Below are 22,222 nucleotides of genomic sequence, written 5' to 3'. Positions count from 1 at the left end.
CTCACAGTGATCTCCCACAGATCTGCAATCGGCGCCTGCAAGACTTACTGACGAAAGAACGATCACATAATTGCAAAGCTCTTCATGGTTCACAAATAAAATCCTATGCCTCGGATGTTCTCCTTCTCTACAAGACACATAATCTCGACAAAATTCTGACAACACTTCTGATGTGCTTCAGTTTCATGTGCGTACACAACGCAACAACCTTTCTTGATGCATGCACCTCTCTTGCTCTCTTTTCCTTCATGCACCAATTGTCCTGCGGAGTGGATTGATGGAAAAGAAACAACACTCTGGGGTGTTATTTCAAAGGTGCGAGATATGGAAATGTTGGATGTCTATATGTGGTTAAAAACTAAGTGCAACCGAACACAACTTGAGAGCTCGGCTATATGTACATGGGGGTTGTGGAAAATGCACATGAAAGCTCTTATGGGAAAGAGTCTAGGGCACTGAAACATAGCCTGAAAATGGTGTGATGATCTGCTCCAAGATTTTCAAAGATGTGTAGCGGAATTAAAACCTTAGCCCACCAAATCAAACTACAGAAGAGCCACAAAACAAACAGATCCACTACCGAAAACATTAAAGTTGGCATTTATATCGACAAGAAATAGAACCATTATGGAGTTGGTGGAGTGATACTGGATCATCATGAAAGGAAGATATATAGATTTGGGAGGTGTGCACAAGCACCACACTCGGTTATAGAAGGTGAACTCAAGCAATTCACAAAGGCCTAGTGTTCACTAATGCTCAGGGCTTAAAAAGACTTTTGGTTGTTTCTGACTCGTTAACATTTATGCAAGAAGTCATGGATGGTGATGAGATCGAATTTACATTATATGAAAACCTGAATTTTGCAAATTTGTAGATTTACATAAAAAAACACACATTATTGGTCGATGGGACCTAAATTAAGTGAATAATTAAATCAAAATGATAATTAAATGTCCTTTTTTTATTATAAAGCACAAATTAACTCGAATAAAAGGACTTGATGTATTATTAGCACGCTCTTATTTTAATATTTATTTATATATCTTTTCCAATTGTACTAGTCATCGTGTGCACACGTTGTATGTGTAATATAATATATGAATACGTGCAAATTAGTATCTCATACTCTTAAATTGGACTTGGTAAGGATGCGTCAGGCTCATGTAGTAGTGCAACACAAGGGCAACGCTCTAGAACCCCAATAGCAAGTCACTGTAACGAACTCTCCTTCATAAAAAATTATTTTAATTTTTTATATCAGATATTAAACTGATAAGAATATATACTACACTGGATCTTAGCAAAAAAGTCGAGAAAGGTATCCTTTCTAATATCGTCATCCCAAGGTATTTATAAAAAATTTTCCACTCGCGATGCTGTCAATCCTAAGATATGAAACTAAAAAGAATCATGACAATACATATTTTTTATATTAAAAACAACCAACGAAAATTATTAATAAGTCTTAAACTTATTTTCAATGTAAAAAGAAAAAAATATTAATATAATTTAATTTTGGACTTCACTAAAATTAATTATTAAGTGGTACAAATTCTAATTAATATTATATATATAGTGAGTGACCACCCTAGGCAACCGTATATTTATTATTTTATTTTATTTTTTGATTATTTTTGTTTGGTTTGAAGGTATACCATTTAGGGTTTAAAAGTTGATTTATAGTATTAAAAAAAATCAAATAGAAAAAATTATGATGTTCATGGGATGTACCGCGTAAGATAGATGAGATATCAAACTTTTATATGTATATACTACCTAGATAATTAACTATTGATAAATAAATAAATAATTTTTTTAAATTTGAATATTTTTAATTAAGAGAGGACGACTTATTCATCTTTAATCCTAATTTAATTTTAAAAATTAGGGTTTCTATTTAAATTCAGGAGTTTTCAAATTTATACCTCAAATTTCAAAATTAGAGTTCCTATATAAAATTTATTAGCGTCTAATTTGAAAATTAAATCAAGATCCAACAACAAAGTTGAAAATTTATAATTTGATATTATTTTAATGAGAATTACGAGCCTTTTCTTTTGGTAAAAAAAACGCTCATGTGCTACACTAATTTCAAATGGTTCATATTAAAATTCATTTTTTTTAATTATTTTTATATGTTGACTATGAGATATGTTAGATCATGATAATAAAACGGTGAATATACTCGCTCCTAATGTCTCCATCAATTCATCTCAGGATCAACACAGAGAAGGTAAATCATAGATGATTATTAGCTTTTAGAATAATGACTAGCACATAAGAAAAATATTTATCTCGATTTTACTTAAATTAGACCATGAATAATTATCATCTTTCAATAATATTATAAGCCATGGTGTTGATGTATTTATTTAATTTGGAAAATAAAATACTCAAAATAATAATAAAAAAATTGTCTTACTCATTAAGCATTTTAAAAATTAAATTAAATACAGCCCAATGTTGGATACATTGGCTATCGAGGAAAATACTTATTATAACAATTAGTTTTCATGGTCAATAACTATGAACCAAAAGTGCGACAAAACACCAATCGTTTCAAGGCTTAAGGGCCCAACTCCTATGGCCTTGGCCCACGACACAGGCCATCCACTATGATGAAAATATTAAAACAATTTTCATATTTTTTTTAATAATTTTAATTTAAAATTATGAAGTTGAAGATTTTTTTTCAATAAATATTACAGTTTTTTTTAAAAAAAAAAGCTTTATTTTCAATTTTTTTTACTAAAATTTAAAACGATTTCTTTTTTTTAAATTTGTTAGTAACTCTTATATTAAGTTTATATCTATGCAAAGATTTTTCGATAATTAAGCATCATTTGGTCACTAATTAATTTTTCTAGTTCGGTCAAGCATAGCGGTGGTCCTCTTCTTCTCAAGTTCAACAATTTACATTTTCAAACTCTTTTTTTTTAAGCATGTTTTACATTAAAAGCTTAATGTCGTACTCCCTTTAGTAGCATTACTAACTTGTCGACCACAATCCTTGTCATGTCTTCATCGTTAGAATTATTCCCACACTAATTTCAAATGGTTCATATTAAACCTCATTTTTTGTTTGATTATTTTCTTTATATTGACTATGAGATATTTTAGATCAACTAAAAAATTATTATTTCTCAATAATGTTATCTTCCATGATGCTTGTATATATATTTATTTAATTTGGAAAACAAAATACTCAAAAAATAATGTATATTTTTTGTCTTACTCATTAAGTATTTTTTATATTGAATTAATATAATATAAACTTTTAATTTATAATTAATTATCATATAGATTTCTTTCTCCACTGAGTGCTTTATCCACTAGTATTTTTCAAATCAAATGAATGAAAAAAAAAATAAAAAATAATATTTGAAAAAAAAAATGGTTTTTAATTTTAAAATGATCACGAAAACCAAAACCTCACTAAGATCAGAATAGGATGTAGAGTCAATCTTGATATAGACATGAAAGAAAGAGCAAGAGTTAAAGAGAGGTCGAAGGATTATAGATGATGAAGATAAAGACAATTCGAGAGTAAATATTAGTGACTTTTAATTTCAAAATGATCATGATAATAAAAATCTCACGCGGATAAGCGAAGACTAGACTCCCTCACGCGGATAAGCGAAGACTATACTAGAGTGCAAAGTCATTCTTGATATCAAAATGAAAGAGAAAGCTAGAGTTGAGAGGGTGAAGGATTATAGAAAGCAAAGATGAAGACAAAAATTATGATATTTTAAAAAAAAAAACAGAAAATCTGAATTTGAATTCTATAAATATTTTTTTTTAAAAAAAACTATGATAAGATGTTCAATTCTCTTCTTTTCCAACCCTGATAGTTTGGAAAAGCGATCGGGGAGAATATTCTAAACTAGTGGATTTTATCTTAAATTCCCAACGCATTAATTCGAAAAAAAGGCTCCAATAATTTAAAAACATTCCTTGTTTTCGTTTTCTACTTTTGTTGACTTGCGTGGCGTTTGACTAGCGACACTGTGTCGACACTTCGTTGATTTCTTTATTTCTATTTAATAATTAAAATGAGTATTTTATCAGAAAAGGGTCATCTTGTTTAAGTATATACCAAATCACACCCCGAAAGACCAAAATGAAAAATATTAAAAATATATTTTAAAAAATGAGATAATATTCCTCATTTTAGCTAACCTATTTTTCTCTCTCAATTTTCTTCTTTTTTCGAAATCGAGGGGACCAACTCCTCAAAGAAGCATAGAAATCAAACAGAAACTCATACCTGTAATAGCTTATACAACGATCACACGTCTTGTCCATGGTCCAACCTTGATTTGCCATCACTGATAAGGTTGCATACGAGACCCATCTATTATGAGTCGTGATCATGCATCAACTAGTTCTTCGCTTTTGGTTCTTTCTCTTGCTTTGCTCGAGTAATTTTCTTTCTTTTATAATTTTTTAAAAGATTTAAATCTAATTAAACTAATTTATAAATTAATGTATATTTTAAAAGTTGACTTAAACCTTAATAATAATAATAATAATAATAATAATTTTTTTAAGATCATGGCAACCTTTATGTGCTTCAAATAATAATAATAATTTTTTATTTTTTTTAAGATGATGGCCACTTTATGTGCTCATCAAGAATTCAAATAATAATAATAATAGCAATTAAGTGATTCTCACGCACGTAATTGATGTGCTCATTGCGTGCTCTATTCCTATTTTCTAACGACATATTATCAAATATTTAACGTTGAACAAAAAAAGAATTTTCAATTTCATTTAAATATTAATTTTTCAGTATAAATGTGCTCAGTATTTATTTTAATAATTTTTTTGTTAAGTAAAAATAAGTGCAATTTCCAATTTCCGCTCAATATTCCAAATTGACACTCGGATAATAAAAAGGAAATAAATTTAAACATATTAAAGAATTAAGCGACCACAGTAGATACACAGATTTTAAAATTTATTTATTATTAATAACCTTTGGAAACAAAATTAAATACTTGTCCTCTTTTTCTACTCAAGGGAGCGAAAGCATATTTTATAAAGTACAGGTGTTGACTGACAATGTTGATAAAATTTTGCAGCAAGATGAAAACTTGCGCAAGCCGTTTTCTGTTTCTATAAGAAGAAGCTCTCTGTTCACGAACTCCTCTACTCTGTTTTCCTGCCATTCGAAGCTCAAGAGACGGCGATGGTGGGCGACGTCCGGCGACTTTGCTTCCTCCTCCTCCTCCTCGTCCTCCTCCCATTCCTCGCCGCCGCCGACGACGAATGCTCGAATGACGGGGAAGGCCGCAACAAGACGGTGGCCCTCCGGCTGAGGATCGCCGCCATATTCTCCATCCTCGTCTGCGGAGGCATCGGCGTGCTCGTCCCGGTGCTCGGCCGGTGGATCCCCGCGCTCCGCCCGGAGAAGGACGTGTTCTTCGTCGTCAAGGCCTTCGCCGCCGGCGTCATCATCGCCACCGCCTTCGTCCACATCCTGCCCGACGCCTTCGAAAACCTTACCTCCCCCTGCCTCGACCCCCACCCCTGGTCCGACTTCCCCTTCGCCGGCTTTACCGCCATGGTGGCGGCCATCGGGACGCTGATGATCGACACGATCGCCACCGGGTACTTCACCCGCGTCCACGGCGGCGCGACGCCGGAGGCGGAGGGCTCGAATCAGATCCACACCCATTCGACGCACGCCCATACCCACGTCGTCGACCTCAAGGACGAAACTCCGGCGCAGCTTATCCGCCATCGAGTTATTTCACAGGTTTCTTTTTTTAAAAAAAAAAATCTATTTAAACTTCCACTATAATATTTTTTTAAAAAAAATAAAAATAAATAAATTGATGAATAGGTTTTGGAGCTCGGGATCATAGTCCATTCGGTGATCATAGGGATCTCACTAGGCGCATCGGAGTCTCCTTCCACCATAAGACCTCTCGTCGCGGCTCTAAGTTTTCATCAATTCTTCGAAGGCATGGGTCTCGGAGGTTGTATTGCTCAGGTACATATTAAACTTTATTGAATACTTTCAGCAGTATATTTTTTAAAATTTATTAAAAATACTCCTAGTGGCTTGTTCGATTTCCTACTTAAGGAAACTCATTTGTATATGAATTGATACTCAAATAAGTGAAGATAAGCGAGTGCATAGTCATCTTTAGCGTTCCCTAGACATTCCAACTATCTTCAACTAGCTGACGAATCCTGATAATGATCCTGAAAGAAAACACCTTTAGATTGCCTGCCGGACACTGCTCAAATACTAATCTCTGAAACAGGCAAAGTTCAAAAGAGGGTCGATCATCACAATGGGGCTGTTCTTCTCCCTGACAACGCCAGTTGGGATTGCCATAGGGATTGGAGTATCATCTGTCTACAATGAGAACAGCCCCACCGCTCTGATCGTCGAGGGGCTGCTCAACTCTGTGGCTTCTGGGATTTTGGTCTACATGGCACTGGTCGATCTTCTGGCAGCGGACTTTATGAACCCTAAAGTTCAGGGCAGGGCGAAGTTGCAGCTCATGCTGAATGTGGCTCTGCTTCTTGGGGCAGGTCTGATGTCCCTCCTTGCAAAGTGGGCTTAGGAGTGAGTAGTCTGTCATGTATTTGAGTTTTGTTTTCTATCAGTTCATGGATTTATGAAAATATTTAATAAACAATTTGGTTTTTTCTTCTTCTTCACATAATTACAAAATTGTGGTCCAATGGGTTTGAAAGGTAGAATGATTCCAAATTGATTTGACTTTGGAATTACGGCAGTATGTCGACATTGCTGCTGACTTTTGGGAGGAATTAAAATATAATTCGAAAATTCGCCTCCACGTTTATTTGGTAATATTTAATAAAGATAAATAATGAAAATATTAAGCGCGTATACAAACCTACCGATAAAAAAAGAATGGATCAAGGAAAAACATGTTGTAAAAAGAACTCAGTGAAAGAGCGGCACAGCGGACCGCCGCTGGGTCATGGGGTGGACATCGCCGAGGGGGACGGTGACCTTGACCAGATCCGCTTCTGCAAGTCCATGAAGAACCGTGGGATTGATCGGCTGTCAGGGAGTGGACGTCGTCGACGGAGGCAGAGGGGGGAGGGGGAGGAAGCCGCCGTCTTAGGAGGGGAAATCCTGGAGGGCGCAATCACGAAGCTATTGGCAATGTGGCGCACGGCAGCGATCGTCCGCCATTTCTTCTCTCCCTGTCAGCTCAGGATGGATGGAGGACGACTAGAAGGGGCTTGAGTACGAGGGGAATGCGTTGACCTGTCGAGACCGGTAGCCGGTGGGATTTGATTTGAAAGAGACCAGGGAGAACGCCTTCTTTTTAATTTGCTCTAACTTGGATTTAAGTCAGTAAATTTTAATTTTCAAAAAAGGAAAATAAAAAAGATAAAAAAACAAAACAAAAATTCCGACCTGCCGGATTCGAACCAGCGACCTAAGGATCACCTGCAACCACTACAGTCCTCCGCTCTACCAACTGAGCTAAGGTCGGTTTTGCATTATGAATATATTTTTTTATATAAGTTGATAAAATCATCGAGTTTAAGTTAGAAAACTACATCAAAGAAGATAGTGTAGTAGTATGCGCCACCGGCACGTAAGTGATAAGGTAATACTGATACCAACTGGATAATTCCCAATAAAGACATTTACCCCGTTATTAATTCTAAAAAACGGACTTTTATCGTTGTCGCTTTGAGAATTTACTATCATGGCCGATCAGAAACTTTCGTGACTAATTAATCGGTTCAAAAAATTAAATATCTGAATTACTTTAAAAAAAAAACTAGTAATAGGCAACAAAACGAGTCCGATACAATTTGAAAGAAAACTTATTCCACATGATACCATCTTCTCCAACTTCAAACAACAACGGCCGAGCTAAAGCACAGTCGACCAACAGCCTTCAGCCCGGTCTGACGCCATCCGCTTCCCTCCCTGTAACATTCCACCTGCCATTGCCATTGTCATCCCATGTAAGAATCCTAACGGACTAACTGTGCTTACAGAACCAAGCGGTCAACCGAACCAATGAAGGCTAAGAAAAATGGGAACTCAATGGACAGTCGTGACAAGAAAGAGAGTTTGTATTACCGTGCTGGAGATGGCCTCTCCGTCCTGGACACCGCCGATCACAAAGATTGAATCTCCAAGAACAGCTGTGGCAGCATATCCTCTTACGGCGTTCATCGGCTCCGCCATGACCCAAGAGGAAGCACGAGGGTCGTAAGTTTCGACGCTTGAGATCATGCGATTGCCATCGTAACCTGCAATTGCATAGCTGAAGGAGAAACAAATGCAATAAGAGCTTCGTCAGTTTTCCCTTTTCTTCGCTTGGTAGAAATTATGAACTCACAGCTTGTTGTTCAACACTGTCACTGAGTGGCAACTTCTCCTCGTGTTCATGCTGGGAATCTTGGTCCAGTTACCTACCCTGTGGTCGAACATCTCTACTGAACTGTAAATGAGAGAGAGGAGAAAGAATGAAAATTCAATCACATTCATCTAGTCTTGGTCATCATCCTCCTATCTCAACTATTTCATTGTCTCATATATAGATGCGGTAGTCAAAGTCACTTATTGTCTCAATTGTTTGAGATCATTTACAAGAATTCTATTCTTCTTCCATCAAGTTCAAGAACTATGTCGAACTATTTCACTAGTGATATTTAAATCAATCAAATTATATTTTATTACATTGATTAACATTTTCTTTGGACTTAATATATACTCCTTTCATTTTTCACACTAATTGATCCAACCCTACTAGAATATATTAATTAACTTCAAATATATTTGTATCAACTAATTTTATAACCTTTTGGAGCTACACATAATAGTTCAAATATTAGAATTATTCATTTTATTATTTCTAGCAACTCCACGTATTCATCTTAATATTTATTGGCTCCTTAACTTAAAAGGTGAAACAGATTTGAAAATTTGTCTAGGAGCATCCTATGACTATTTTTAAGTTATTAAATTCAAGGGGAAAAAGGTGGTTGAATATGACTGCCATCCTGATTCATAAAATAGAAGAGGGAAAAAGCTAATATGAACTCTTACTTCAAGTATTCACTTCCGTTGAATCCACCAACAGCATAAATAATTCCTTGAAGTTCTGCCGCAGCAAGAGCAAATCGCTGAAAGAAAAAACTCAAAGTTCTTAACCGAACTAATTCACTATCTGTGTAAACCAAAAATTCCACTAGGTGCCAAAACCAATGAAATAGCATACAAGGAATCAAAATAATTGTTATGAAGGTATTAAGATTGGAGATAGCAAGTGAAGTAATGAAGACAACATTGCATGAACAAAAGGAAGAAAAAGCTTATTACTAGAATGGAGCAAAATTATGCAAACATTTACCTTATCAGCTAGGATGCACCGCAAGTGATGTACTGAGAAAGATCAAAATGGTGATACATTAAGAGAAAAGTAAAAATATATATATATATCAATTGTCAGTAGCTTATGGAAGTTTTATTATGAAGTCTAACCTTCATTTGAACCTGAGAATTTATTTAGACCATCATTAATCTGTGTCAGCTCAGTTAAAGTTCATTGAATGTTATCCTATATATCCTAGGTAAAATTAGGACTGATGGTAGAATCTATGCCAATTTCAGATAATCAATCTGTGGTTGAATCTCTAGACCATTAGGCCTATTCTTGGGCAACCAATCCCTAAGATACAGTGGATACAACCCTTCTCATGGACGTCAGTTGCCATTCTAGTTTGTCCCCAACGACTCTTTTTGAATTAAATCCTATATAAAGATTCCCCCAAGGACCACCAAAATCTTAGTAATGTTTGTATTAAGTGTATTAAGCTTGTGAGCTATATGTTACTGTCTCCTAACCATTCAAGAATAACCTAGAGCCAAAATAAGCTATTTCCTACTACAAGTTTCTTTAATTCCAAAGCTTCAAGAGCACTATCATTGAATGGTCAAATGAGTTTTTCAAATAGAAAGCCAGAAGAGAAGACATTAAATGAGTTTTCCTAAACACTTCTTATTTAGATATGTTTATTGTTTTTGTTTTCTTCTTGTTCTTGTAACAAGTTTGTTGGGTGGTAGAGTTAGGGCCCGTTTGACATTGACATTAACCCTGATCGGCAAGGCTAGTGTTAGCACTACATGTGTGCTTAGAGTTTACACAAGAGGGATGGTCATTGAACATCTCAGAGATAGGTTAATGATAATTTCAGAGTTAACTAAGGCTGTGTTCATGGACCAAAAGAATTAATGTGTGAGCAATTGGTAGAAGAGAACTGAAAAACAAAGTGAGAACAAGCAGTCAACAAGTGAAAATTCAGACAGGAAATCCTAGGTAGTGGATTGATTCGGATGAGAAACTTCTCTTAGAAACCTCCTAGCATTGTGATCTTGATTAACTCCTCAATTCAATTATTGTGCTTGAAAGTATATGTGCATCTTGTGACTCGGACTGTATGTTTTTGTCATTTGTAAATTGTATTGTTTAAAGCTTTACTATTGTTGCAAATAGCTTTTAGCCATTTTATAACATAATTAGAAACAAACCATTACATACTTAAGTATCAGTGCTATTAAGTTTCTTTGAGCTGTACAAACATACTTTATATGCATCATTTTTTTTATGTATTACATCAGCAAGCATGTTATAATGATCATGTCATGGCCTTTTGTACACCTTTTGAATCAAGATCAGGAAAAGGATATAGATCTACAGCAATAGAAACATGAAACTTAGATTGAACAACTCGGTTAAGAATTACACCTTCTCAAGCATTGGTTGACTGTAGATCCACTTTCCCAGTGCAGGATCTAACATTTCAAGATCAGAGAAACACTGACTGCCATCTCCTCCGCCAATGGCGTATATCTTGCCATTCAGTGTACAACCAGCTAGATTTCCTTTCTTATGCAGCAAAGTGGGGCAAGAGGTCAATACATCATTCCTTGGATTATAGCACTCAACTTCAGAAATAAAAATAAAAAAAGTTGATATGTCAAACAATGATGAAAAAAAATTACAAAAAAAAAAAAGGCTATACCCATGTGTGTCCAAACTACCTGTGTTGTACCATGAAGTGTCATCACCACCACCAAGAACATATATATTGTCGTCCATACTAACAGCAGAAGCATAAGAATGAGCACAACTCATGGACTTAAGGGAAATTAAAATGTCTGATGATGGTGAGAAAGAGCGCAAGGTTGAAAGCCAGGAAATGCCATTGTAACCACCAACAAGATATATGACATGCTCTGGACCTAGACAATCCACAACAACTTTGTCAAGTGAATTATCATGAATTGATGACGGAGCTTTCTTTAGTTCTAGCTCATTGACACGATTGGTCAACTGTTGAATTCTTCTCTCTGAGTCCGCAACAAGTTTCTGTAATTGTTGAATTTCTCGATCAGATTCAACCTAAATTACAAGGCAGATCAAATAAATGATTAATGGCAGGTTTGGGATTACATTTGAAGATGCATTCATTTGAACACTTAAAGCCAAAATCCATTACTTAAAAGTAGTTTAGTATAGATAAATTGGCCCCACAGAGCCTAGATGGTGGGCACATGACATCTCTGGTACATCGACCAGATAACCTGGGGTTTACCCACCATGCACTTAACGCCCCTGCATTTATCTCTCTCCATATCCGTGGGGCCAACACTAGGGGAGTTGTTAAAGTAACGGATCTACCTTTTTTAGTATAGGTAAACTGACTTTCCCAAACACAAATCTATCTTACAATTTTTAAGAAAAGAACACTTAAAAAACACATTTTTACCATAGATTTAAACTAGTGACATATCAAGTGATACATATGTTGAGACGAGGTACAAAGGCAACCAGAGTGATACCTAATAAATTTGAATGTATCACATGATATGTGATGATAGAAGTTAGTAACATACAAAACAACTCAATATGGATGATAACATAATATGGAAGATATGAATACAATGCAAAATCTGAGAAGTATAATGATAACATCAACACAAACATACATGCATAGAAATTGCAACTAAAACTAATTTGGAAAGAAATTATTAAATATTAATGAATAAAAATAGAGAAGAATTAACATTGTTCAAGTGAGTTGATAGTGTGGTTGATTGAAGAGTCAGATATTTTTTTTATACGAATGTATATCCTATAAATTCATATAAAGTGTAGGTCAGTATGGTCAAACTCGTGTGGATCCATATAATCTGTCAATACGAGTTGGCACCAAAATGGTACCATTCCAGGATGGCACCAAGACTATTATTGAAATCAAAATTCTTAAATAAAACATTGCCAATATAATATTACTAAAGTAATATTAAAACATTAAAGAATAAAAATATATTTTATGATTATAAATAGTTTTAAATAGCACTATTAAAAACATTGAGTACTGGAAAGTTGATAGATATTAAAGAAATCTATCTGTTATCTTTATTTTTATTAATACAGACATAATAATTTAATAACTTATTTCTTGTTTTTATTTCTAAGTAATTTAATAATCATTATAGCATATCTTTTAAGTATTATATAAATATTACAAAAAGATTAGTTTCAATATGTAAGGAAGCAAAACCATGTCAACTTGCAGATTCACATACTCCATCACATCTAGGCAACCAAGCTCCAATTACATTCATGCAACTGGGATCAAAGATAGATGCATAACCATGCAGATGATGTTTGAATGTTAAAGAAGACATTCAAGCTAGCTAGAGAAACTAGATTGCAGTATACATGTAACACAAGTACCCTAGAATAAAAGTTCAACGACAGAATCAAGCATGTTCACGAAATGGATAAAGCATGCCAGTAATGTACAGGAGAAGGAAATATGAAAAATCATAAATTTACACTTAGGTTTTTAGTCTAAAGTAAAGCATATGAAATCTGAACTCTCATCCAACTTTTATACTTTGATAAGATATATAATGATAATAAGGGAGTTTGGTTGAAAGTTTGCCCGCCAATTATAGATTTTGGAGCACTTTAGTAGTAATATATTTGTGCATGAACTTAATTTTGATCATTCAAAGTGCTTGTAGATGTTATAGATTTATCAGTAACAAAGAAAGAAAATATATTTGTGATAGTATTGTGAAATGAAAGTTTTTTCTTCATATGAACTCTAAACAAACTAGTTCAGTAATCGGGTTAAGATTTGTCATTATTGCCTAGGTATTTTTTTTAATTTCCTATGCTTTGATGGTTTAGATATAAGAATTTTTCAGAACGATAAGGGTAAATCTAGCGCATCCTTTGAGTGGAAGAAGATACGTTAACTTTTTTCATTAAAAAAATCATAGGCTGCTTCAAGACGAATAAATATAGGCAGCCTATGATTTTTATTAAAGGAAAAAGGTTAAAAATATCTTCCTCTACTCAAAGGATGCGCTAGATTCTACCAGGAAAATGCGTGATTCAGGACACAGAATTTAGTTATCTATCACATGTACATTAAAGGATCATTTCTTAAAATGTTGTTACATACCTTAATGATACTTAACATCAAAGTTTGTCATATAATCATGATGTTTAAAATACAATCACATCCCAAAGATCAAGATGACAATCCAAAACTAAAGTAAAGCACAGGAACCTTGTAAACACAAAACATGTAAAAGAAAACATCCAGAGTGGAGTTGAGAGATAGAGAGAGACCTGTTTTTTTCCTAGACTTTCCACCACCGCTTTCAATTCACAAAAAGATTCTGATGACTGCAAATATAGAAAAAGAAAGGTAAATCAAAAGACATAAGGTAAGGTTCTAAAAAATGTGGACTTGCAGTTTTCTTATATTTCTATTTAATTTTTAGTCATAAATTTAAATTACAGAGTTTCAACAATTAATAAATATATGATCATCGATTTAGTCCTATGTGAGACTAAATTACTTTATACATAAGGATGTTGTTGTTCTACTTTATGAATATAATTCAATTTTACCCCTCTCAATATGTCAGTCAACCTGCTTAACTTGTATAACCCAATGATATAGAACTTGATTGGTTTGATGGCTTGTCTATTCTGTTAGCTATGGCTACAAGTGAACCTTTTATTTCTACTAGTCTTGTAACATGGTCCAGATTCTGAACCATTGTTACATTCAACTTTGTCTGATATTTAAATGGTGTGCTAAGTTTTTGAGCTTCATACCTCAGCAGTTGCTGGTCTAGCTGCATCTTCTTCCTTGACAACCATAATAATGTTCTCTTCCATTCTTTGTCCAATACTCTCCCCCTTAGGAATAAATGGAATGTTTCTATCATCTATGCAAGCATTGGTAGACTGAGCTAAGTCTCCATGATTTGCAGCCACCATTCTAAGCTTAAGCAGAACTTCTGCATTTTCTGTTGCCTCAGTGACAGATTCATGTTCCTGCGACTCGTTCTTTCCGTCCAAAGAATCACTTGCATCTAAATTATCCTGCAAGACTTTATCAGCCCATTCTTCCCAGTCAGACAATGGCTCCACATTGTTTATTTCTTCAATGGTACCATAGGATGATTGAATGTCAGTATCATCACATGAAATATCCGCAAAGTTGTTGTGACTAATAAAATCATTAGGCATATCACTATGTTTCTTTGACCCACATATCATGGCATAAGTATATCTACTGCTTGTCGTTGCCTTTAAAATGTTAGTCGATGGAAGTGGTAACATTTTATTCTGGATAACAGTAACAGCTCTGGTGTTGGAGGATGAAGGTAAAGGCACAAAAGTTTCAATTAAAGCTCTTGTCTGACCATGGTCAAGCTCAAACCAGAAGTGTTGAGGTGTATAGTAGTTATCCTTTATAATGCCCTTGAATTGGTTCTCTGTGAGGGGTGCACATTGTACCTTGAAGTGCACTGAGACCTTCGTAAACAGAACATACACCAGACAAAGTGAGAATAAAAAGGCTAAAACAATTTTGATACAACCAAAATATAAATATCTGTTGACATGAGAAAGGAAGTAGCTCTGGAAAGATACCTGTGCTGGAAATTGTGTTCTTTCATCACCATTAGTCCATGCATATGAATTGACGTTTATCTGGCCACGGCTTGTGGCCTCAAAGATGCCATGTAATTTTCTATCACTGTAGTTAAATAGAAAAAGTGGTAATCCTTCATCAATATTTTTGACATATTGGAAGTGAGGTGAAGGTAAACCTGCCAAAGACCAAAATTGCAAAGACTTTTTAAGGAAAATGTAAATGCTAACAAATACGAGTTCAATGAGAAACATAACAGATACATGGATATGATGAGAAAATAAAAAAAAGTTGTTGCAATTTACCAGTCCACAGTCCAACTCTTAGTAGCAGATCAAGGTATGGTCCCCTCTTAATTATAAACTTTCATAAAATATCATTGCAACATTTTAATTTTGCAGGGTTTTGCCTCTGCCAACCACAGAACTCACAAGACTTCCATCGTTTTTTTGTTTAGCAAATAAATTTTTTAAAAATGATAACATAAAACAAATTGTAAATGTAGTCTACTTAGATCATATTCTACTATTGAACTCAAATACTCAATAAACTATTGTTGTTGGCATTCAGATCTTTTATGTCCAGTATTAAGTAGGGTTTTCTTTTGTCTCTCTCTCTCTCTACTTCTTGCACCTTCAAGCATATCAATTCAACTTGTGTAATTGTAAACTTTATTGATCTGTTTTGAATGTCAGCACCATTTTGTTCTATTTCCCTCATTTAATAGTTTGAAGCTATAAGGAATTACTTGATGGGTTACGTAATGTCATACTAATGTCTACAATTCTCATTTCTATTCAACTAACTTCTTATATGTATTGTTTCATTATAACCCACCTCCACTCTACACGAGTTAATGTTCAATTCAAGGTAAGTCTCTACATTGTATTGTGTTAAGTCAACAAAACTATACGAGGGGGGAATTCCAAATCTGAGAATTTAGACATTCCACACATTAAACCCAATTTATTTTCATTCTTTTTTGTTCAACTCTTAGGGGGCGTTTGGTTCTCTCCTAGGAATCGGAATGGGAATGGGTATCATAGTATTATGGAATGGGAATGGGTATGAGCTTGGGTATCATTCTTAAAAATGATGTTTGGTTAGTTAAATATTTTCAATCGGAATGAACCTAAATTTCTTTTTTTACCCTTACAGCAAAATAAGAGAAAAAAATTAGATGGGAGAGAAAATTGAATGTGAGAGAAACATATGATGAGAGAAAATGATGAGAGAGAAAATATGATGAGAGAGAAAATATGATGAGAGAGAAAGTGTGATGAGAAAAAATAAAGAGAGAAAGTATGATAAGAGAAAATGAGGAGAGAGAAAGTGTGATGGAAAAAATGAAGTGAGAGAAAGTATGATAAAAGAAAATGAAAGAGTGAGGAGAGAGAAAGTATGATGAGAGAGAAAGTGGGTTGAGAGAGATAGAGTGATGGGGAAAAAATGAAGAGAGAGAAAGTGTGATGAGAGAAAATGAAAGACTAGGGAGAGAGAAAGTATGATGAGAGAGAAAATGTGTTGGAAAAAATGAAGAGAGAGAAAGTATTACGAGAGAAAATGAAAGGGTGAGGAGAGAGAAAGTATGATGAGAGAGAAAGTGGGTTGAGAGAGAAAGAGTAATGGAAAAAAATGAAGAGAGAAAAAGTGTGATGAGAGAAAATGAGAGACTGAGGAGAGAGAAAGTATGATGAGTGAGAAATTGTGATTAGAGAAAATAAGGAGAGTGATGAGAGAGAATGAAGAGAGAGAAAGTGTGATGAGAGAAAATGAGGAGAGAGTATGCTAAGAGAGATTGAGGAGAGAGAAAGTACGATGAGAGAGAAAGTATGATGAAAAAATAAGGAGAAAGTGTGTAATGGGAGAGAAAGTGTGATGGAAGAGAATGAAGAGAGAGAAAATGAGGGGAGAGAGTGTATGATGAGAGAGAATATAGAGAGAAAATTATAGATAATGTGTGATGATAGAGAATGAGGAGAGAGAAAGTATGTTGAGAGAGAAAGTGTGATGATAAAATAGGGAGAGAGAAAATATGATGGAGAGAACAAGGAGAGAGTGTGTGAAATTAAAAAAAATTAAACAAATATACTAAGGGTATTTTTGTCCAAAACTTAAGGGTGGAGGTGAGTTTCATCCAAACCCAAGGGAGGGGGTGGGTTTCATCCATACCCAAATTTTTGGGTTTCATTCCAAAATTTTGATTCCATTCCCATCAACCAAACACAAGATTTGGGAATGAATCCATTCCCTCATTCCCAAACCCATAAACCAAACGCCACCTTATTCTTCTCCCAACTATCATATTTAAAGATTCATAGTATGACTCATCAACTTAGTTTCTATATATAATATTTGTTCATATAAATTGCTAGAAGTAGATTTGTTTCCTCTAATTATTAGGTGTTTTCTTAGTTCTTGGAATTGTATCAAATAATTAAAATAACCAAATTATACCTTGATCTTCTAAACTATTTCAATTTCTAGAACCTACATTTTTGCCTACCTTGATTTCTCAATCATATTTGATTTAAAGTTACAAAAAAAATAGTTTTAATCTTACTGAAATTTTCCATCTTAAAACTAATAATTATGGTATGTAAAGAAGTAAAAAATGAAAAATATTCAATAATATCACACATGAAATGTCATAGTTAAACGAGAAGATGACACTATTTAATCTCAAACACAATGACTAACCAAATAATTGCTTGGACAAGCACTCTTTCATTGTGTGGTGCTTGCATCCAAAGATGACACCTCCTAGGTCACTCTTGCGTAAATTCCTTGATGAAACCATGGCGTTACATGATTCTACGAACCTCGTAGTTCCTTCCTTGTGTTTCTTTTGTAGTACCATTGCACTATCTGGTCAAACCAAAAAAAAAAATTATGAAGAGAATTGAGAAAATCAAACAGAATCTCATTTTCAAATTGAAATATAAATTCAAAATCAAGGATATGATAAACTTAGCTTTGTTTCCTGGGTATGGGCTATCTCATTTTATTGTTATTAGACATGAAAGCAAATTTAGAATGAAAACTTGTTATTGGAGACCGTACTTCTTTACTATTATTCCCATTTTATGGTATACATTAGATTTAAAAATGTCATTGTAGGAATTGCTTGAGTACTATTCCTATCATAACCCACCACAATAATAGAATTGCTTCATTTACTTAAGGCCCAACCATTAGCTGAAAAAAAACAAGACCAAACGACTAATAATTCATTCATGTGAGCCTATAAACCCACTTCATTAGTCAACAACTTCTCATGTGGGACTGAACTAAATTGTTACTAGTTCTCCCACTTAAGGTTTGATATTCCTTTCAAGCCACTCATACTCCACAATCATCTCTAAGTAGCAACATGTGAAGCCCAATGGTAACTCCACTGTCGTATAGGCAACTCTTTCCAAATGCTTTATCATGCCAAAGTCTAGGTCTACAATATCAAAATGTCACAACATACTAGCCCATTAACTTATTAGATCCAACAATAGGCTCAAAATGAACAAACCTAACCTATAAACAGTTTATTTGCTAGGCATATAAACCAATTTCATTAAGCCACAACTCTTTGTGCGGGATTAATCAGTGGTGCTACAACCCTCATCTCATTCCATTTCAAACTTTAGCTATAGAATAAGAACGTGAGAACATATAAGCAAGTTCTCAAGATAGCCTTCTTGTTAGTGTTACTACCTAGCCATACTTCCATTTTGATTTCTAAAACAAGAAGCCAATACACATGGAAACAAATTATAAACAACACTTTCCCAGTGAAGATATGACTACTTTATTATCTATGGTTAACTCAATTTCTAGATTTGGTGCTAAAGTTAGAATTTAGGATATGAAACAAATTTTGGGCGACACCTGATGCATTGCATCTCTAGGTACTGCTAGACTACTAGTTGACTCTTGACTACCACTGTCACCTCTTTAGATTTTAAGATTTGATTTCAAAGTAAGGAAATTGTCAAATGTGGAAACAAACTTGAAAGGAAACTTTTCCATGTTCACAACTTCACAAACTTGAAATGTATTTGTCGATGCTAATACTTGGATGCTATTTTTATCACATTGAATATTTGTTATAAACCAAACAACTGAAGAGTGTAAAAGAAACAAATTTAAGAAGACGTTTTATCTTGTAGGTACTAGAACTTGACAATAACTCTCATCTCAACAAATTTTTAACAAGTTTGAATCCGACTTCTCAGGGTTGACAACATAGTTTCAGCCTCACCATTCAACTCTATCTAACACTCGATCACTAGAAATATATAACCATAATAAAAGAGAAACAATACAAGTTAGCGATGACAAACCTTTTTTGCAACTTCTCTTGCTTTAAACCTAAATCTTTTCTTGTGAAAATTTTCCAAATCAATAATGTCGCCTACAGTTTAAATTTTTCAAAGCACAAAATGCAATCAACCGAGTTAGACACAACCCACACCGTAGATCCGAGTCAGATAGCATCATCCTGGGAAGGAAGAAACAAAACATAGTGAGGGAGAAAACAACAGTGATATCACAGAAGACCGAGCTCGATAGCATCACCGCGGTGAAGAGGAAGAAACAAAACATGAGGATGAACAAAAAAAAAAAAACAAATGTCCGTGCGATGATCGCCACCTAGATCGCATCGACAAGAAAAGGCGAAGCCACATTGTTCGAGACACAAAGAGCAACGGCTTCCTCACATTACCTAGGAGAGGAAGCTGGATCGCCGTACGCCGGAGACCTCGAAGGACAGCGCCGGCTGTGACACAGGCGATCGGGAAGGCGAAGCGAGAAGTCGCGAGGAAGAGGATCGACTTAGGGCGAGGCAATGGAGCGGAGAAAGTGAGCGAGTGAAGGCGAGCTCCGTCTCCGAACCTTGCGGTCTATAGAGGGAAACAGTGACAGTGCGCTTCTATTTCGACGATTTGACTATTTTCGAAATTTAATAAATAATTAATAATAAATATAAAGACGTCACTATCCTATAAATATTAAAGTTGGGTGATATTATCCTTCAGTTGCGGTACAGCAGTTACAAAAGCACAGAAAAGAATAATTAATGAAAATATAAATAAGTATTTTATTGAAAATAATACCTTGTTTTTATATTAAAAAAAAATCTATGATAAATATTAATTACTTTAATAGTATGAAATCGATTGTTCTGGATCGCTTCGAACACTTTCCTTACCTCTATTTATTTGAGAGGCAAACAAAAATAGAAATTAAAAAAAAAATCCACGTAGAAAAAATTTAAATATTTATTTCATAAAAAATAAAGTACTTATTATTATTATTATTATTATTATTATTATTATTATTATTATCATGACCTCCTCTTCCTCTAAGAAGTATAAATAAATAAATAATATAAATATAAAATGATAAATTCAATATAATTTATAAAATATAAAGATTGTAATGAGATAATATCAGTCATTATCATTTATCATAAATTAAATGAGTATTTTTAAACACGAAATAAAAGAAAAAAATAAGTCATACTTTTCATCATCCAAATCAAAACCACTGTAAAAAAAATAAAATATATATAAAAAATTTATGATGATAAATACATCTAAATAAAAATTAAATTTAATATATATCAAGTAAGTAAAATGATAGAAGTATCGAAATATTTAATTCGTTATTGCTCAAAAATAATAAAACAAGGAGCATAGTAATAGCAACATGATCTATGTGACGTCGTTAGATGTAATTTTTCTCCTCCAATTTCAATAAGTGACAGAAGCAGCACATAAAGAGGAGTTAGAAGAAGGGGAATTTGATAAAAATTAGTATTTTTATTTTGAATTGTATAAATAAAAAAAATTAAATCATGTTCTTACCGATGAAAGGAGAAAGACGAAATTAATGGAAGAAATACTAGGTTCAGAGATATTATATCGTATAAAACAACATATATGATTTTTAAAAAATTAAAATGTTAAAAAGAGTCTTTTTTTTTATAACTCTATCTATAATGAGATTTTACGAAATCAAAAGCTTATCATAATATGAGATCATACACATCTTTTATTACCAATTCTTTTCCATCCTCTTAAACAAAATATACATAAAAATATATTTAATATATAAAAATAATGATCTTGATGAAAATTGGCTCTAGGCATAGGTCTTAAAGGTTCATACCTAAACATAGGATTCGTTCTCAAGCCACACTCAGTGTAAAACATAGCATTAGTCTCAAGGCGCTCGTTCATCCAAACACCCAACTGAACATTGTGGGCTCAAAAGTCTCAACTCGGGACTATGATCCAGCCTGAAGCACAACTTATCTGTTCAAGTGCCCCAAACCCTTCATACGAGCAAGACAAATAAGTCATAACCGAGTAAGCAGCTATTAGGAAAATGTCATAGTAGAGCATAGTCTACACAAGCTTAAAGCCCTAAAGCTTAAACCATTCCAAAGAACATCCTACCGATGTTCGTATTGTTGGTGCAACATCCCTCAGGTCAAGGTTGACCTGGTTAACCAAGCTGAGTCTTGGTTTGGGTTTAGATGTTTGACAATAAGATATTGATTGAAGAAGAGTCAAGTAGGTCAAAGGGATTGACTGGATACTTGGCAAGGAAGGAAATCCAGATGGATCAAGGATGATCGGACATCTGGTGTTGGGAAGTCCAAGTAGGTCAAAGGGATTGACTGGATACTTGGCAAGGAAGGAAGTCCAGATGGGTCAAGGTTGGCCAGACATCTGGGGGAAGTCCAAGTAGGTCAATGGAGTGACCGGATACTTGGCACGACGAGTAAAAGTCCAAGTGGGTCAAAGGGATTGACCGGACACTTGGTGGGGAGTCCTGGCAGGTCAAGGGAGTGACCAGATGCTAGGCATGATGTACCAACAGGTCAAGGTTGACCGGATGTTGGTTAGGGAGGTTTGGGACTTGGTTTTGGGCAAAAACCAAGTGCTGGATCGATCCGTGGATCGATCCAGGCTGTGGATCGATCAGTGGATCGATCCAGATTCTTCCCAGCGAACAGAAAGCTTCTGATCGATCCGTGGATCGATCCAGAGGTCCCGATCGATCAGCCGATCGATCGGGACGATGCTGCTTCGCGCAATAAGCGCTGGATCGATCCGTGGATCGATCCAGGCGCGTTTCCTGAGCACAGAGGCGCTCTGAATCGATCCGTGGATCGATCCAAAGCCTCCCCGATCGATTCGGAACATACGAATCGATCGGG

The 22,222-nt window shown here is 34.6% G+C and overlaps 2 protein-coding genes, 1 non-coding gene and 1 pseudogene across 5 annotated transcripts; 1 reads left to right on the top strand and 3 right to left on the bottom strand.

Annotated features, from left to right (window-relative positions):
- Positions 1–1,146: 1,146 nt before the first annotated feature.
- On the bottom strand, positions 1,147–1,325 carry LOC122049723 (annotated as a pseudogene).
- Positions 1,326–5,150: 3,825 nt separating this feature from the next.
- LOC122045916 (zinc transporter 8-like) lies at positions 5,151–6,687 on the top strand. Its single transcript, XM_042606349.1, has 3 exons — positions 5,151–5,770; positions 5,858–6,007; positions 6,285–6,687. Exons 1-3 carry the CDS (start codon positions 5,201–5,203, stop codon positions 6,588–6,590), a joined length of 1,026 nt encoding a protein of 341 aa, XP_042462283.1. The 5' UTR covers positions 5,151–5,200; the 3' UTR covers positions 6,591–6,687.
- A 727-nt stretch (positions 6,688–7,414) lies between these two features.
- TRNAY-GUA lies at positions 7,415–7,499 on the bottom strand. Its single transcript is given in 2 exon segments — positions 7,415–7,450; positions 7,463–7,499. It is a non-coding gene; the product is annotated as a tRNA-Tyr (tRNA).
- Positions 7,500–7,754: 255 nt separating this feature from the next.
- Positions 7,755–19,906, bottom strand: LOC122045914. 3 transcript variants are annotated; one of them, XM_042606347.1, is made up of 12 exons: positions 19,718–19,906; positions 19,335–19,492; positions 17,698–17,865; positions 14,997–15,175; positions 14,175–14,879; positions 13,680–13,736; positions 11,069–11,429; positions 10,773–10,972; positions 9,074–9,150; positions 8,364–8,465; positions 8,102–8,288; positions 7,755–7,959 (listed from the first exon to the last, which is right to left on the bottom strand). In XM_042606347.1, exons 3-12 carry the CDS (start codon positions 17,855–17,857, stop codon positions 7,870–7,872), a joined length of 2,118 nt encoding a protein of 705 aa, XP_042462281.1. In that variant the 5' UTR covers positions 17,858–17,865; positions 19,335–19,492; positions 19,718–19,906; the 3' UTR covers positions 7,755–7,869. The 3 variants fall into 3 exon arrangements, with proteins under 3 accessions (XP_042462281.1, XP_042462280.1, XP_042462282.1); XM_042606346.1 differs by lacking the exon at positions 19,335–19,492; XM_042606348.1 differs by lacking the exon at positions 19,335–19,492 and having other exon boundaries at positions 11,069–11,396.
- Between the last annotated feature and the right edge of the window lie 2,316 nt (positions 19,907–22,222).

The sequence above is a fragment of the Zingiber officinale genome, chromosome 2B (genome assembly GCF_018446385.1).
Source record: "Zingiber officinale cultivar Zhangliang chromosome 2B, Zo_v1.1, whole genome shotgun sequence".
Classification (NCBI taxonomy): domain Eukaryota; kingdom Viridiplantae; phylum Streptophyta; class Magnoliopsida; order Zingiberales; family Zingiberaceae; genus Zingiber; species Zingiber officinale.
The sequence above is the reverse complement of the archived record's forward strand: the minus strand, read 5'-3'. Positions and strand labels throughout refer to the sequence as shown.